Source organism: Tachypleus tridentatus, chromosome 11 (genome assembly GCF_004210375.1).
Source record: "Tachypleus tridentatus isolate NWPU-2018 chromosome 11, ASM421037v1, whole genome shotgun sequence".
Lineage (NCBI taxonomy): Eukaryota > Metazoa > Arthropoda > Merostomata > Xiphosura > Limulidae > Tachypleus > Tachypleus tridentatus.
Genome location: NC_134835.1, coordinates 22,792,207 through 22,808,346, shown reverse-complemented (window position 1 = coordinate 22,808,346; position 16,140 = coordinate 22,792,207). Strand labels below are relative to the sequence as shown.

Sequence of the window (16,140 nt, the reverse complement as noted above, 5' to 3'; positions counted from 1 at the left end):
GGATTTTCATACTAGATTTCAGGTTCAGAAGTTTTTCAATATTGGTTGATTCTGATGACGTATTTCAACAAAGCAAGAGATATTCTCAGATAACAGTCGACGGTATTTCTCAAAATGAGATTCAAACGTGCCAATATTTGATTAATTTTCTTTACATATGGTATACCGTTCATGAAAAATTCCTCCTGAGGCTAAGCGAAACGTTTGAAGTCTTATAACACTAAGATTGGTTTCGATACCAGCGTTGGGCAGATCATGTATAATGCATCGTGTGGCTGTGTGGCTAAGAATCAAACAAATAAATGAACGAAAACTATTGAGAATTTTAAGAGAAAATGAAAACGTAGTAGTTCCAAACAGGTTGTGCCCGGCATGGCCCGGTGGTTAAGGTACTCGACACGTAATCTGAAAGTCGCTAGTTCGAATCCCCGTCGCACCAAATATACTCGCACTTTCAGCCGTGGGGGCGTTACAATGTGACGGCCAGTTCCATAATTCGTTGGTAAAAGAGTAGTCCAAGAGTTAGCGGTGGGTAGTGATGACTAGATTCATTCTTTCTAGTTTCACATTGCAAAATTAGATATGGCTAGCGGAGATAGCCTTCGTGTAGCTTCGAGCGAATTTCAAAACAAACAAACTAAACACTATAACAACATGTAGTTCTAAATAGGCTGGTAACAATATAATGAGATGTAGTTCCAATTAGGCTGACATTAACAAAAGGTTTGGTTAGGTTTGAATTTCGCGCAAAGCTACACGGGGGCTATCTGCGCAAGCCGTCTCTAATTTTCCAATGTAAGACAAGAGGAAAGGCAGCTACTCATTACCAACCACCACCAACTCTTGGACTATTCTTTTACCAATGAATAGTGTAATTGACCGCCACATTGTAACGCCCCCACGGCTGAAAGTGCGAGCATGTTTGGTGTGACGGGGATTGGAACCCGGGACCCTCATATTACGAGTCCAGTGCATTATCCACCTGGCCATGCCGGGCTTAACAAAAGGACAAAAACGTTATAAAACATAGTTCTAAATAGGCTGACATCAACAAATGTTCAATGGTCAATAAAAATACACATAGAGGAAGAACACGGATATTATTTAAGCCAAGATTAATTTTTATATTATTACTTGGACGAGAGTGTTGGTCTAGTTTCATTTGCTTTGCAGTAAATATAAAGTTGATTGACTTAAGTAAAACAGATAAGGACAAGATCAACTGGTCAACACCACCCACAGCCAATTCTGGCAGTAGTTTCTTACCAACGAAAAGTGGAATTGATTATTGCGCCCTCACTTTCGAAAGCCTTGTCACACCAAAACGTGCTCGCTCTTTCAGCTGTGGAGGTGTTATAAGGTGACGTTCAATCCCAATATTCGTTGATAAAAGAGTAGCACAAGAGGTGGTGGTGGTTGGAGTGATGATTAGCTGCTTTCTCTCTGGTCTTACACTGCTAAATTAGGGCTAGCGCAGATAGCCCTCGTGTAGCTTTGCACGAAAGTAAAAAAGCAAATGAAACAAACACTTTTGAAAGGGCGAGCACGTTCAGTGACGAAATTCGAACTTTCGCCACGCGGGTTACTGTAACCCAAAATATTCCATACGTTTTAGTTTTCATTAAATAGGGTAATTATTTTGATTTTGGTATTTCTTTGTTAAATAACAAGTAAAACAATACGAGTCACCACTATTTGCTGAGAAGGACAGAATCTTCCATTCCAAAATTCGAATCACTTAAAAGCAAAAAACACAAAAATCGGTTATGTCTTTTTTTTAGCGTGAACCACTAGGAATAATTCTTTACTGTACGGGTATGACACATAATTCTTTACTGTATGACACAAGTAAATAAAACGTACCTTGTTTGTTTGTAATTAAGTAGAGAGCTACACAATGTGCAGTTTGTGCTCTGGCGACCTCGAGAATCGAAACCCGGGATCTAGCGTTGTAAGTCAGCAGATATAGTTTTGTGCCACTGGAGACACATAACTTGTTGTTCCGAAAACTGCTCATGACCACCACGTTTTCCACTTATTGTCGTGACGTATGATGTCTGTGGTAATAACACCCAAATTCGTTCGTGATATCCCAACCATCAGACAAAATCCAAGTGCTGATGTTAATCTACTCAGCCGTCATGGAAAATCAGATAAGTGTACGAAGCTGAGTGCTCACACCCACAACGTTTCAGCTTATCTTACCTTTCACTGTCTACAGCCAGCAGAAGTGTGTGGTGATTTGTCCTGATGGGGGGAAAAAAAGTATAAACCTAGATTACGAAATAAAAAAAACAACATATGTAGAGGACAGCAATGTGATAATTAATCATACTTAAAATTAATTACTTCTATTTAAAGATAAAAACAAGACATATTCAATACTTACGTTATTTGTACGTAAGCTCCCCGTTAGTACAGCGGTAAGTCTAGGGATTTAAAACGCTAAAATCGTGGGTTCGATTCCCCTCGGGAGACTCAGCAGATAGCCGCGATATGGCTTTGCTATAAGAAAAACACACACACATATTTATATGTGAATTCCATCTTCCGTTTTTTATTGAATAAATTTATTACACCTTCATAAAAACCATCAGTTTCTGTTGCCAAGTCATTCTTGTTTCTATTTGACCAGCAAGAAAAAAACAAAAAAAACTCAACTAGTTTTCTCTAAATGTAATTTTAATAATGGATGATATTTCTTGCACAAATTTACCAATCTCCCACTGTTGCCTTGGTTAACAGATTCTAATAATTCATCGTAACCTCCAAATGCAAATTGTTGTTCACCCAAATGTAATACTACATTAATGAATATTTTTAAGATGTCTTTTCCTCTTCAGCTTTTCACTGTGTGTTCGCACATTTATTTTATGTTGGCTGTTTAGTTGGAATCCAGTTCGTGGTTTTCTAGCTGTGGTACTGTTTACTGATTGTGTACGGTATAGTAGAGTGCTTCCATATAACCGTACGCCTTTGATAGCCAGTTGTGAGAAGGCATATAGTTACCTTTAAGTTACTTAAAGTTGAAAGGAAACTACCTTGACATTTCTATTAATCAAACTTCAATCATCCACCCTTACAAAACGATATTAAGTGGAGCTAAATAGAACAACAGTCAGTCGCCTATTAGTAATTAATATAATCAGCAGTTTGCTATACAGTAAAAAATAAGTAAAGCAGAAACAGTATATTTTCAAGATGTTATTTTTTCGTCTTTTCGACATAAGCCCACAAGGACTCTAAAATTGTTCTATCGGGACATTGTGTTGTTCACGCCATGGTTAGAAATGTTCCATCAAGGTTCACCGTGAAGGTGTCATTTTACCCCACTTGTAACGTACCTGGAATCACTGTGTTTCAGGAAGATCGTTCCTCACCTCGTGAGTCGTGTTTCAGGAAGATTAATCCTCACCTCGTGAGTCGTGTTTCAGGAAGATTAATCCTCACCTCGTGAGTCGTGTTTCAGGAAGATCAATCCTCACCCGTGGGTCGTGTTTCAGGAAGATCAATCCTCACCTCGTGAGTCGTGTTTCAGGAAGATCAATCCTCACCTCGTGAGTCGTGTTTCAGGAAGATCAATCCTCACCTCGTGGGTCGTGTTTCAGGAAGATCAATCCTCACCTCGTGAGTCGTGTTTCAGGAAGACTAATCCTCACCTCGTGAGTCGTGTTTCAGGAAGATCAATCCTCACCTCGTGAGCCGTGTTTCAGGAAGATCAATCCTCACCTGGTGGGTCGTGTTTCAGGAAGATCAATCCTCACCTCGTGAGTCGTGTTTCAGGAAGATTAATCCTCACCTCGTGAGTCGTGTTTCAGGAAGATTAATCCTCACCTCGTGAGTCGTGTTTCAGGAAGATCAATCCTCACCTCGTGAGTCGTGTTTCAGGAAGATCAATCCTCATCTCGTGGGTCGTGTTTCAGGAAGATCAATCCTCATCTCGTGGGTCGTGTTTCAGGAAGATCAATCCTCATCTCGTGGGTCGTGTTTCAGTGGGAATGGCCGTGATGGATCAGAATATGTCTATTTCTGTCAGCAGTATGGATGTTATCGATTTTTGTAGTTCACTGACACCATTTGTTGGTATACAGTCACAAACATGTAATGATATTTTGATGATATGTGGCCACAAACATGTAATGATATCCTGGTAATATGTGGCCCCAAACATGTAATGATATGCTGATGTTTAGCCACAAAATTGTAATGATATCCTGGTGATATGTGGCCACAGGCATGTAATGATATCTTGGTGATATGTGGCCACAAAATTGTAATGATATGATGTTGATAAATAGTCACAAACTTGTACTGATCTTCTGTTGGTACATAGCCACAAGCTTGTTATGATATCTCGTTGATATAAAGCCACAAACCAGTAATAGTACCTTCTCATGTTTCATTCTAGATGGTATGTAAAAGTTATGATAATGTTCTTCTCTCTGTGATCGTTAGTTGTTACCGAAAACTGAAACTGAAACTTAATTAGCACAGCGCACATTCTACTATTTGTGATTTTGACGTCTATTTCAAGTTTACGGGTTAGTCACCTCTTCTGAAAGGAGGTCTTTGAACAGTTACATTAATGCAGCTTCATGCTGATATATATCTATTGTTCTTGAATTAACATTCACACCTGTAATTACCAACCAAACGCTTGACTTCTGCGCGTTTTTTGTGTGGTATTTCAATCCTGGGAGTCACGATTGGGTTCACTGTTGGGCATGGTATGACTGACTCTACTTTTACAAGATATTATATACGGTATAAATATGGATAATAGAACGTAGTGTGTTAAGATATTATGCATTTTATAAAATATAAGCGACAAATGTTTGTGATGTTGTACAAAACTTTACATCAAATGAAAGGTAAGTTTTGAAAAGATAAATCCATCTTTTCAACATAGTGAACTTTTAGTTTCTTTAAATGCTTTGGCTCATGTCTCTACTTAGTAAATACATTAGAACCTCATCTATTTGTTTAATGATTCGAAATCTATTGTATTTGGAATGAGGAGTTTTTATTTTCCCACGTATGTTAAGTAGATTTTGGGTTCAGGCATAGCCTCACCAATTATGAAGTATTGACAATGTGAAGGCAGCCATTCAGCTTTAAGTGTTTCCTTTTGTTCTTTCAACCAAGTAATAGGTTGAAATTTTTTATAACGCGCTTACAATTGAAAATCAAGAGCGCGTTTATAAAGTATCATGTCTCAAACCTTGATTTCTTCGATCCGAAACCTGATGCGTTAATTACTGAGCCACTGAATGCATTAATCACTGAAAAATAAAATCAGCTTCGAAACATTTCGAAAGTAAAAAAAATTCATAACAGTTTACATGAGTGGTGAAAAAATTTGGTAATTATAAAAGTTCAAAAGGGCTTTCTGTCAAACGAAGCAACATTATTAATAAAGGAATCTCTTTTGAGTTTAAGTTCATTATATCCACTGATATTAAAGTCACTTAAGTAATAATAACAAGTTAATTTTTATTTAAATTATAAGCAAACGAGAAGAGACTGTTTTAACATAAAAGCAAAGACAATATACAAATTAACATGTGCCCATACATTTATATATGCAGTTATTATGTAACACAGTAACTAAAGTTACTTCATACAAAACGCTAGTAAGAAATACTCTTTCGAAATCAGGTCAAATATTTATATGTTATATTCATGACCCGGCTTGGCCAGGGCACTCGACTTATAATCCAAGAGTCGCGGGTTCGAATCCCAGTCACACCAAATATTCTCACCCTTTTTATAATGTTACGGTCAATCACACTCTTCGTTGGTAAAAGACTAGCCCAAGAGTTGGCGGTGGGTGGTAATGACTAGCTGCCTTCTTTCTAGTTGTACACTTCTAAATTAAAGACAGCTATCACAAACAGGTTTCGTGTAGCTTTGTGCGAAGTTGAAACCAAACCAATTATATACATATCTAATGAGGTTGTTTTTTTGTTTTTGTTTTTCGGAATTTCGTGCAAAACTACATGAGGGCTATCTGTGCTAGTCATCCATAATTTAGCAGTGTAAGACTGGATGGAAGGCATGCTAGTTATCACCACCCACCGCCAACTTTTGGGCTACTCTTTATCAAAGATTAGAGGGATTAACATTGTAACGTCCCCACGGCTGAAAAGGCGAACATGTTTGGTGAGACAGGGATTCGAACCTGCGACCCTCAGATTACAAGTCGAACGTCTTAACCCACCTGGTCATGCCGGGCCGAATATAATGAGGTAAAATCCATTTTTAATTTAGGGCAACGGTTCCAGTTACTACATTTTCAATAACAATTTATCGTAAACATGTTTTTTCTCGAAAATGTTTTACTATCACAACATTTTTGACAATCATGTTATTAGAATGTTAATTGTTTTGACAGTCATTCATAAGAACATATTTATAGCAATGATGTATATTTTATGTCGTGTTTTATTATTCTGAAGTCTCATCTTAACTCACTTTCTAAAGAACAGTTAAATATAATTGTTATTAGAACAGGAATATAAGGTTGTTATAATGACATTGTTTAGTAGAACGTTTAGTACGGTGGTGTTTCTCTAACGTATAGATTTATCCACAGCCGAACTCAACGAATATATTCTTTTACTCACTTTAGAAGACTCATATAAAGCATTGTATCAGTTGAATGCATTCTTGAAACATAACGAACATTAAATCTGATATTAGTGTGAATACAACTGCTTCAAAACAACTCAAGTGTTTTGCAACCTTACGGGTCAAACGCGCAAGATTTATAGAAATTGCAAACTTGTACTTATTTTTGTATGGAAGTGGTACTGGAATAGCATGCTAATAAAACTAATTTATATTCTACAAAACACTTTTATCATTCCAATGATTTATTGTGAATAGAATACAATTATCGTACCCCGCTGTGGGGTTCAAATGTGTCCAAGTATTCACTTCTACAGTTACCTTTGACACTTAAGCCCCTTTTGTAAATATGAAAAAGAGAGTATAAAAAGTCCCAACCCCTGCAAATTTCAAGAATATCAGAAATATAACAAATAATGCAAACCTCATACACCCATCAGGGTGTTTTAGTCCTCCTTGGTAGAGGAATACGCCATATAGATAGATACAACACTATGTTCACTCCGAATATGCCAGCTGAATTTGATCTTAAATGTTGGGGGGGGGGTTGCGGATAAGTAAACAAGCTAACTAACAAATATCTTCACGAACAAATGAATTAGTGAAGCATTGTTTATGTATTACAGAATCAAAACCATTGTATTTCAGTGTTAAATTAGATACAATATTTACACCCTTGTGCAAATTAATTGAAACAAGACGGAAAATTACGATTTTTCCCATTTTTTACGTTTTATTTCTGAGAATCCAAAATTACTCACAAATTAATATATGATATGACCGCCTTTATTTTTCAGAAGATCATTAATCCGCTTTGGCATCGAGTCCACGAGTTGACTGCAATCTTTACTAACTTTTGGATTGCGGTACCACACCTGAAGTATAGCCTCAATTAGCTTATCTTTCGTAGTACGGTCTTTTCTCTGAAGTATTTCTTTACAAATTGCCCAAAGATTTTTAATAGGATTTAAGTCCGGAGAGTTTCCAGGCAAGTCCAGCACCTTTATTCTCGTTGTAGTCATAATATTGTTCACAAGTTTCGATGTGTGATACGGAGCCAGATCTTGCTGAAAAATGCCAGATCTGAAAATCTCTTTTTCAATTCTGGAACGACTCTTCTCTGCAAAACTTCGATGAACTGTGGTCCTCGCATCATACCTTCTACGATATGTAAGCCTCCGACGCTATAGTAGCTGAAAAAGCCCCAAAACATCTCCTTCAAGGGATGTTTTACGAACTGATTGATGTGAGATTCTCGAAGTTTCTCACCTGGAGATTTGCGAACGTGCAGACTTCTTGACCCTGTACGAAGAAATGAGTCTAGTCACTGAATAACATCTTCCTCCATTGTTCTTGTGTCCAGTTCTTGTATTTCACACCCAATTGATACCGTTTATTCTTCATTGAGTTGGTAAGAAGTTGTTTTTGACTGGTATCCTTGCCCTTCTAACGTAATATTGAATGGCGTAATATTTCTCAAAATTTTGTCATTTATCCCAAAAAATAGATCGACCGTTCTGCAAAACACAGCTTATGACGCCGTCTGTGTGAAAAATGACTATTAAAGGAAATCAGCGGGTCCAGCGAGCCTACACCGGCTGCCATGCTGAAAATATTGTAAAATGACCATTTGTTTCAATTAATTTGCACAAGGGTGTAATACGTATGTGTGTTTTATGGCAAGGCTACATTGGGATATCTACTGTGTTCAATAAGGGGAATCAAACCACTGATTTTAGCGTTATAAATCCGTAGACTCATTTAAGGTTACGGTTTTAGTACATTTAATTTTCAGTTAAAATTGACTTGGACACTTTCTCTATGATACTGTTTATGTGGAGAATATATGTACGTAAGCGTGTGTGTGTTTTCTTATGGCAAAGCCACATCGGGCTATCTGCTGAGTCCACCGAAGTTAATCGAACCCTGATTTTAGCGTTGTAAATCCGTATACATACCGCTGTACTAGGGGGGCATTACGTAAGCAACTTGTTCTTTACGTTTTATCGACACCACCATCATCTCTTGCGTGTATGAGCAATTTCCGTAATTTTCAGTTAGATAAAATAACCAGTTTTATTTATAAAACCATCTTAAGTACACATATTAGGGCCGTGTGCAGGAATTTCGATTTTACCACAACTGTGTGTGTGTGAGATGGACTCACTCACATATATATATGAACCGTATTAACACGTGCACGTAGTCATAAGCATCATTACAGCTGTCAAAATGACCGATTCCGTATGCACACAGTTATCATTCTAGCCTCTTCAGTAACTTATCGACCTTCATCAAAGACGATGATTGGTATAATTTAAAAAGAACTGTCTATGCATTCCCAAGCGTATTTTCTAGCACGACCCATTTCTAGCGTAAGTAAGTTATGTACACTTCATGTCGTCTTTGTGTTGAGCGTGCTTTTACCATATTTTCACACTTGAAACTGACGTGCTTACAGTCTGTACATTTTACAAAGACATGTTATGTAAGTGTTCTATTCAGCCCTACCTATGTAATTCCTACATTAGAAACTCTTGGCAGTTGTGGTGCCTTTAGCGAAACATTTCAGTTTAAACACTTTTTTTGTTGTTTTTAAATCACGTAGCAGATAAACGCCCACTCAACTTTTAGTTTCAGGATGTTGTACGTCATGTGTTAAATGTCTGTCATTTCTCATCTGGCCAGTTCAGTCTTGAACATTTTTTTTAAAAACTGTTTCAATACTCACACTTCAGTTTGCCATCTTACAGACATACGTCAAGTTAAAAATAATAACGATAGATACTTGACTGCAGAAAAATAAAAAAGAAGGGAAGACAAAGTTGCGTAAATGAGTCGTTTCTGGTTTATTTTGAAATTTCCTTCTCTAAGGAATGAAAATATTCCTTATATCACGTTTATAGAATACTAACTTTATGATGAATAATTCATATTAATACGAAATATTATTTTCATTTTTACAGCCTGGTTTATGCGAACAAGCAACGTCACAAATCGCACGATATTATGAAAATTGACGCATTAGAAAATATAGTCTTTGAATCATAGTATGATAAAACTTCGAGATTTTCGCATCGTTTTAAACGTAAACACACTTTATTTTACCTTTATTAGGCTTAATCTACTTAAAGGCAAAACACGTGCGTGATAATCAGTTTAACCTTATTCTACAAACATTGTGTTAAATAGTTTATTTGTGTTTCTCAGGACGGCTGGTATGTGTATTAACACTTATACTAGGTCATCTTCTAAGGTATATTTTTACAGGTGCGGCATGGCCGGGTGGGTAGGGCACTCGGTTCGTAATCTGAGGGTCACGGGTTCGAATCTCCCTTACACCAAACATGCTCGCCCTTTCAGCCGTGGGGGTGTTATAATATACGGTCAATCCCACTATTCGTCAGTAAAAGAGTATCCCAAGAGTTGACGGTGATTGGTGATGACTAGCTGCCTTCCTTCTGGTCTTACACTGCTAACTCAGCGATGGCTAGCGCAGATAGCCCTCGTGTAGCCTTAACTACCTGGCCATAGTGGGCCTAGGGAGGGCTAAGTACGAGGACCGCACTCGTTTTGATTAGTGAATGTTTTTTATTGTTGTCGTGTTCTATTTAACTTAAAACATCTCTACAAGCATTCCAGTCTGAGGCTCTGTAAGCTATTATATATATATACGTATATATATATACGTTGTATGTAACTCTTTTCAAATTGATAAAAAAATCCAATGAAAGCTAAAGTACATTAAAAACAGTTTCTATACACGTAAATCTGAGGGTCACCAGAATATAGAAGTCTCTTTTACCTGATGTAAAAATACAAGGTTAATTATATATATAATTAAGCTCCAGACAACCTTGACAATGTAATTTCAGGCTCCAGTTATCATGTTTCAGAATTTTTTTAAATTAACAACAACAAAGGTTGAAGGTCAAGAATCTTTTCGGTAAACAGCACTTTCAGCTGCTCTATCACATTTTATTAGATTCTAGAAGTAAACAGAAACATTTTAGTAGATTCTGGAAGGAAACTGTCACATTTTAGTAGATTCTGGAAGGAAACTGTCACATTATAGTAGATTCTGGAAGGAAACAGGTGCATTCCAGCAAATTGTAGAAGCAAAGTTATCCGCGAAAAGAATTATTTTTAATGTTACGCGAGCCAAATGACATATTACGACTTTACTGAAGCCTTAGCTTTGTCTGGTAATAGATGTTTAGTAATGACGTTACGTGTTTTGAAATGTCTTTATTGTTTGTGGTAATTTTGAGGTCTATTTTGATACTCAGGTTTTGTTTCGTGATTAGTTTTGTTGTTGTTGTTGTAATATTTCATTAAATAAATAAAAAGAAACATGTGTTTACTTATGATAATTAATCTGCATCTCACTTAACAAAAGTGTCAGATAAATTGTACAGATAACACTTTTTTGATACTAATCTATTTTGATATTCAGGTTTTGTTTCGTGATTAGTTTTGTTGTTGTTGTTGTAATATTTCATGAAATAAATAAAAAGAAACATGTGTTTACTTATGATAATTAATCTGCATCTCACTTAACAAAAGTGTCAGATAAATTGTGCAGATAACACTTTAGATGCGAAACATTGATTTTGGGGAAATCCACGAATAAAGCCCAGAGAGGATGCCCTCTGTACTTTTCATTCTGAGTTTGCGTGTTCCTGTTGTTCTTTATATGATGTAGTTATACATACGGTTCATATTGAAGCGATATTTAATATCCAAATTAAAAAGACATACAACAACCACAGCCAATATAAGACAGCAGAGGAACGGAATGTACCAGAACTACATTTAAAACTATTTAGAGTTTTGTAAGTAGAGTGTCATCAACATCTGATCGTTTTGTTGTTGTTGTTGTTTTTTTTGTAAAGGATTATATTTCGTGGCCTTTTCCGATGAAAAATATTTATTCGCTCATATTATAAAAATGTGTTAAAATTTCTAAGACGGGATATTAGTTTGCTCTTAATGGTGTTCGTAAACAAAAAAATGTGAATCAACTTGGGGATTCAAAACCACACAGAAAAAAGACCTGTAACAGGTCCTATTCCAGCCATGGAAAGAAAAGTGCGATGTATTGTAACAGGGTTAAAAATCCACCAACACTAAGATAAGGATTGAAAGTGAGTCACGTACCCCAGGCAACAGTACACAACGTGGGTTACATGCCCTAGGCAACAGTACACAAAGAATGATTTCAGTCTGGAAACGCAACACAAATCGCGTATAGATAAGTTAATTTCACAATATATTCATTCAACATTGTATATCTCTAATATACGAAAGCGAACCGGTCAAGTCGCTGAACACAGTTATTAGGGGTTAATATACGATTAGACTGTCGAAACAGCCGTTAGAAAACTTTCGTCTTCTTACACCAAATGGAATATGTGAAAAAAAAACACAGAGATTAGTACTGTTCGTTGACCACAGCAGCCTAGTTTTGAAGTTTTAGCAATATAAAGTCATTCAAGACTATTGTCAAAATTCACGGTCGTCAGAAAAAATCATGGGAGGACTTGGTGACACGGACGGTGACGACATTCTGAGACTCCAAAATCCTTTAATAACTTCCGTATGTCCACCATACACCGGCATATATCTACATAAATATACAGCATACGTATACATGTGGTAGTTCAATATAAAAATTTATAAGTAATGACTCGTCATAACACATTCAGACAACTTCAAAACTAAAAAAGTTATACGTTTAATCATATGCAAGTTATTGTACATATATTTATCATAGCTTGAAACTGTGTTGGCAAGAAATAATGATGGATACGTTTTTATATGAGTTCATGGTATCGCTGTTCACACGTTATAGAAAACAAAAGTAACACCATTAAGGTTTTAACTTGAAAACAAGAAATCCAATAGGCCTAAAAACTGTTATAAAAAACGAATTAAATGTAGGGGTCTTTTTTTTCTTCTCTCCTCTTACTTTGTTCATTGCGTCTCTCGAAATTAGAGGTGTGTATATTGCAGGTTTTCAGTGTATAAACCGTAACTTTACTGTGTATCTATTTAGATACATAAACTTATAATAAACTTTTCGTTCAGTATCAGAATTCATTAAATGGGCTGGCGACTTATAGGAGATAAAAGATTGTTTGTTTGTTTTGGAATTTCGCACAAAGCTACTCGAGGGCTATCTGTGCTAGCCGTCCCTAATTTAGCAGTATAAGACTAGAGGGAAGGCAGCTAGTCATCACTACCCACCGCGAACTCTTTTACCAACGATTAGTGGGATTGACCGTCACATTATAAAGCCCCCATGGCTGGGAGGGCATGTTTGGCGCGACGGGGATACGAACCCGCGACCCTCAGATTACAAGCCTTAACACACCTGGCCATGCAGGGCCAAGAGATAAACGATAGATAAAAAACACGAGAGTAAGAAACTTTTCATTTTCTCAAATCAAATGTGTATCTAGACCAGAGATAAGAAAAATATCCTAACTATTTTATAATTTTTCACAAGTAAAGAAACAAGATTTAGAAATTAACACCGAATGTTGGCTGTTTTTTCCGTACACTTTATTAACTTCCTCTACAATATAATTAAGATAAACGGAAGTGATAACTATTCACCATGCTAGTAACATCGTCACTTTTAACTCCTTCAAAAACTGTGTTTTTTTCTCTCTTTATATTTGGTTCACACCATGTTTTGTTCTTATGTTTTTTACTCTTTTGTATAAGATTTATTGTGTCAATTTTTCAAACTAATACGATCCAAACTCACATTATGGCTTTAGTTGTGATTTGAAAACTAAAGTAGGAATATTTGGACTCTTTTGTTACCTGCTCGGCTCGGTCAAGTGATTAAGGCGCTCGACTCCTAATTTGACGGTCGTGGGTTCGAATCCTCCTCATAATACCAAGAATGCTCGCCTTTTCAGCCGTGAGGGCGTTATTCTGTGATGGTCAATTCCATTATTTGTCAGTAAAATAGTAGCCTCAAAGGTGGCGGTAGGTGGTGATGGCTAGCTGCTTTCCCTGCAAAATTAAGGACGGCTAACGCAGATAACCGTCGAGTAGCTTTGCGCGAAATTCAAAATTTTAGATCAAAGAGATTATGGAAGCGAACTCTTATCCAGGAACGTTTTTATATTTCGAGATTGAAATCACCAGCTCTATAATTTAGTGTTTAAACGTTTCTGAATTCTCTATAACAAAATTTGAATTAATACATTTATATTACTATCATATGTGGTTTATAAGTGTTTTTACTTTAACATTTTCATTGTTAACTAGTATTTCCATGACGGATTATCTGTTTCTTTCAGTCATTCTTATCTGTGGATCACCGGATACTGTACGAGAAATTCTCTTAGCTGCGGAAGAGATCAACATGGTCCAAAACGGAGAGTATGTCTTTTTCAGCATTGAATTGTTTACAAGGTAAGTAAAAATGACCATCGAGATGTTCACAGATCAATTAAAAATATTTATCGACATGTGTTCACTAGCCACAGAATGTATAAATTACACTACATGTACGATGTTTACAAGGCACTTAATAATAATTAAGATACACAGAAGTGTATCCAGATGTGTTTGAGGTGCCTAACAATGTTGTTTTCGGGTAAACTCACAAGATACGTAAGTATGTTTCAGTGTCAAATATATATACTTATCTTCACAATTAGTGCAAACACAAACTGTGAGATAACATTTTACATAAAACTTATTAACACGGATGTTACAGTATGGGCCAGCTTTCCGAATGTGCTGATTTTTACTTTATCTACGAAATAAGAGATATAGCAACTTTTCTAATAGAAAAAAAAAGATTTCTGTATATTTTGTATAGTATTCTTCACACGAGAAATTTCCAGTGGTACCTCAGTTGGATGACCCAGTTCAGTAAGTAACGAGAATGAGCGAAACTTAGTGGCTCTTATGATCGATATTCTAAATTAAAACTGCATATACAGTATTGTATGTTCAGAAGGTTTTAAAACTTTTATATTGCATTAGGGGTTAGGCAAGATATAATATGATTTCGTACTCCAGTATGAAACCATTCTTATGGTATCCAGCTTGTTAGGCCTGATGAACCCTATTTAGCGCTTGTTTGTTTTGAATTTCGCGCAAAGTTACACATTCTGGGCAAGATAATCATGCAGCTTTATGAATAATAAAACTGGAAACAATGTTAACAATATTTAACAATAAGGTTACACAATAAAAATAAATACAGTATAAATAAACAGAAAGTGATAATTAATTTGATTAATTATTTGAAGAGTGTAAGCTGGAGTTGTTTGTCTTGTTTTGAATTTCTCGCAAAGTTACGTGAGAACTGTTCGCCATATTTGTTCTTAACTTAACAGTGAAAGACTAAAGAAAAACCAGCTAATCATCACCGCTTACCGCCAATTCTTGAGCTCGTTTTTTTTAGAAATGAACAGTAGGATTGACTGTCATAACATAACGCCTTCCACGGCCAAAAGGGCGAGTACATTTGAGCATTATTGCGAGTCGAGCACCCCAAGCACCCGGTCTGACTAAGCCTTTTAAGTTGAAAAGTCTTACATTAAAGGCTAAAAAGTTATATGATTTCATTAAACAGGTAGCCCGGCATGACAAGGTGGTTAGGATACTCGACTCGTAATCTGAGGGTCGGAGTTCCGAACCTCCGTCATGCCAAACATTCTCGCCCTATAAACCGTGTTGGTGTGATAATGTAACGGTCAATCCCACTCTTCGTTGGAAAAAGAATAGCCCAAGAATTGGCGGTGAGTGATGATAACAAGTTGCTTCCCCTCTATTCTTACACTACTAACTTAGGGACGGCTAGCGCAGATATCCCTCGTGTAGCTTTGCGCGAAATTAAAGAAACAAACAAACATTTCCCTTAATTTTTTATATTATCGATAGGAAAATATATTTTTGTTTTCAACCAATTTTTTAAGCATTCTCTTTTAAAGTTTAATTTAATACCAGCTGCTTTTATGTGTTTCATACTTTCAAACAAGGCTTTGGATCATTGCCAAAGAACGAATATTAACTTTTGTTTTTGTTTCCAAATAAACAAATCAGTTGCACTGAAATTGAATTTAGCATGTTTCTTAGGAGAACATTAAGTTGCCGTTACGCAGGTTTATGTTGTCTAAATAATCCATGACACTTAACTCGTTTAAGCTTTATTATTCGATTATATAGTAACTAAAGTTTATTTTTTTTTCAAGATTATCTCCACTGATTGCATAAGCTTTTCATTATAATATTCGTATTTTCACAGTAGCTTATTGCTGTTTTTTTTTTAAGAACTGTGCTCTAGCATGCAGATATACGAGATTTATCCTTTTGGTTCAACAACCCTGCTACGGAAATTCATAACTGTTGAATAATTACCTTTGTACGGCTATGTTTACCGAAACGGAGAATAAATAAGATATAATAAAACAAGCTGCTTAGTTCTCAAGCTTGTTACAGAGGATATAAGTTAAATATCTTAATAAGCTAAAACAT

At 36.2% G+C, this 16,140-nt stretch overlaps 1 protein-coding gene across 1 annotated transcript in view; it reads left to right on the top strand.

Moving 5' to 3' along the window:
• LOC143231315 (atrial natriuretic peptide receptor 3-like) overlaps positions 1-14,537 on the top strand; it is a 77,311-nt gene extending 62,774 nt beyond the window's left edge. The window contains exons 3-4 of the mRNA XM_076465865.1: positions 13,950-14,064; positions 14,477-14,537. Coding sequence (XP_076321980.1) covers positions 13,950-14,064; positions 14,477-14,537 — 176 coding nt within the window. The remainder of the gene's footprint in view (positions 1-13,949; positions 14,065-14,476) is intronic.
• The last annotated feature ends 1,603 nt before the right edge of the window (positions 14,538-16,140 follow it).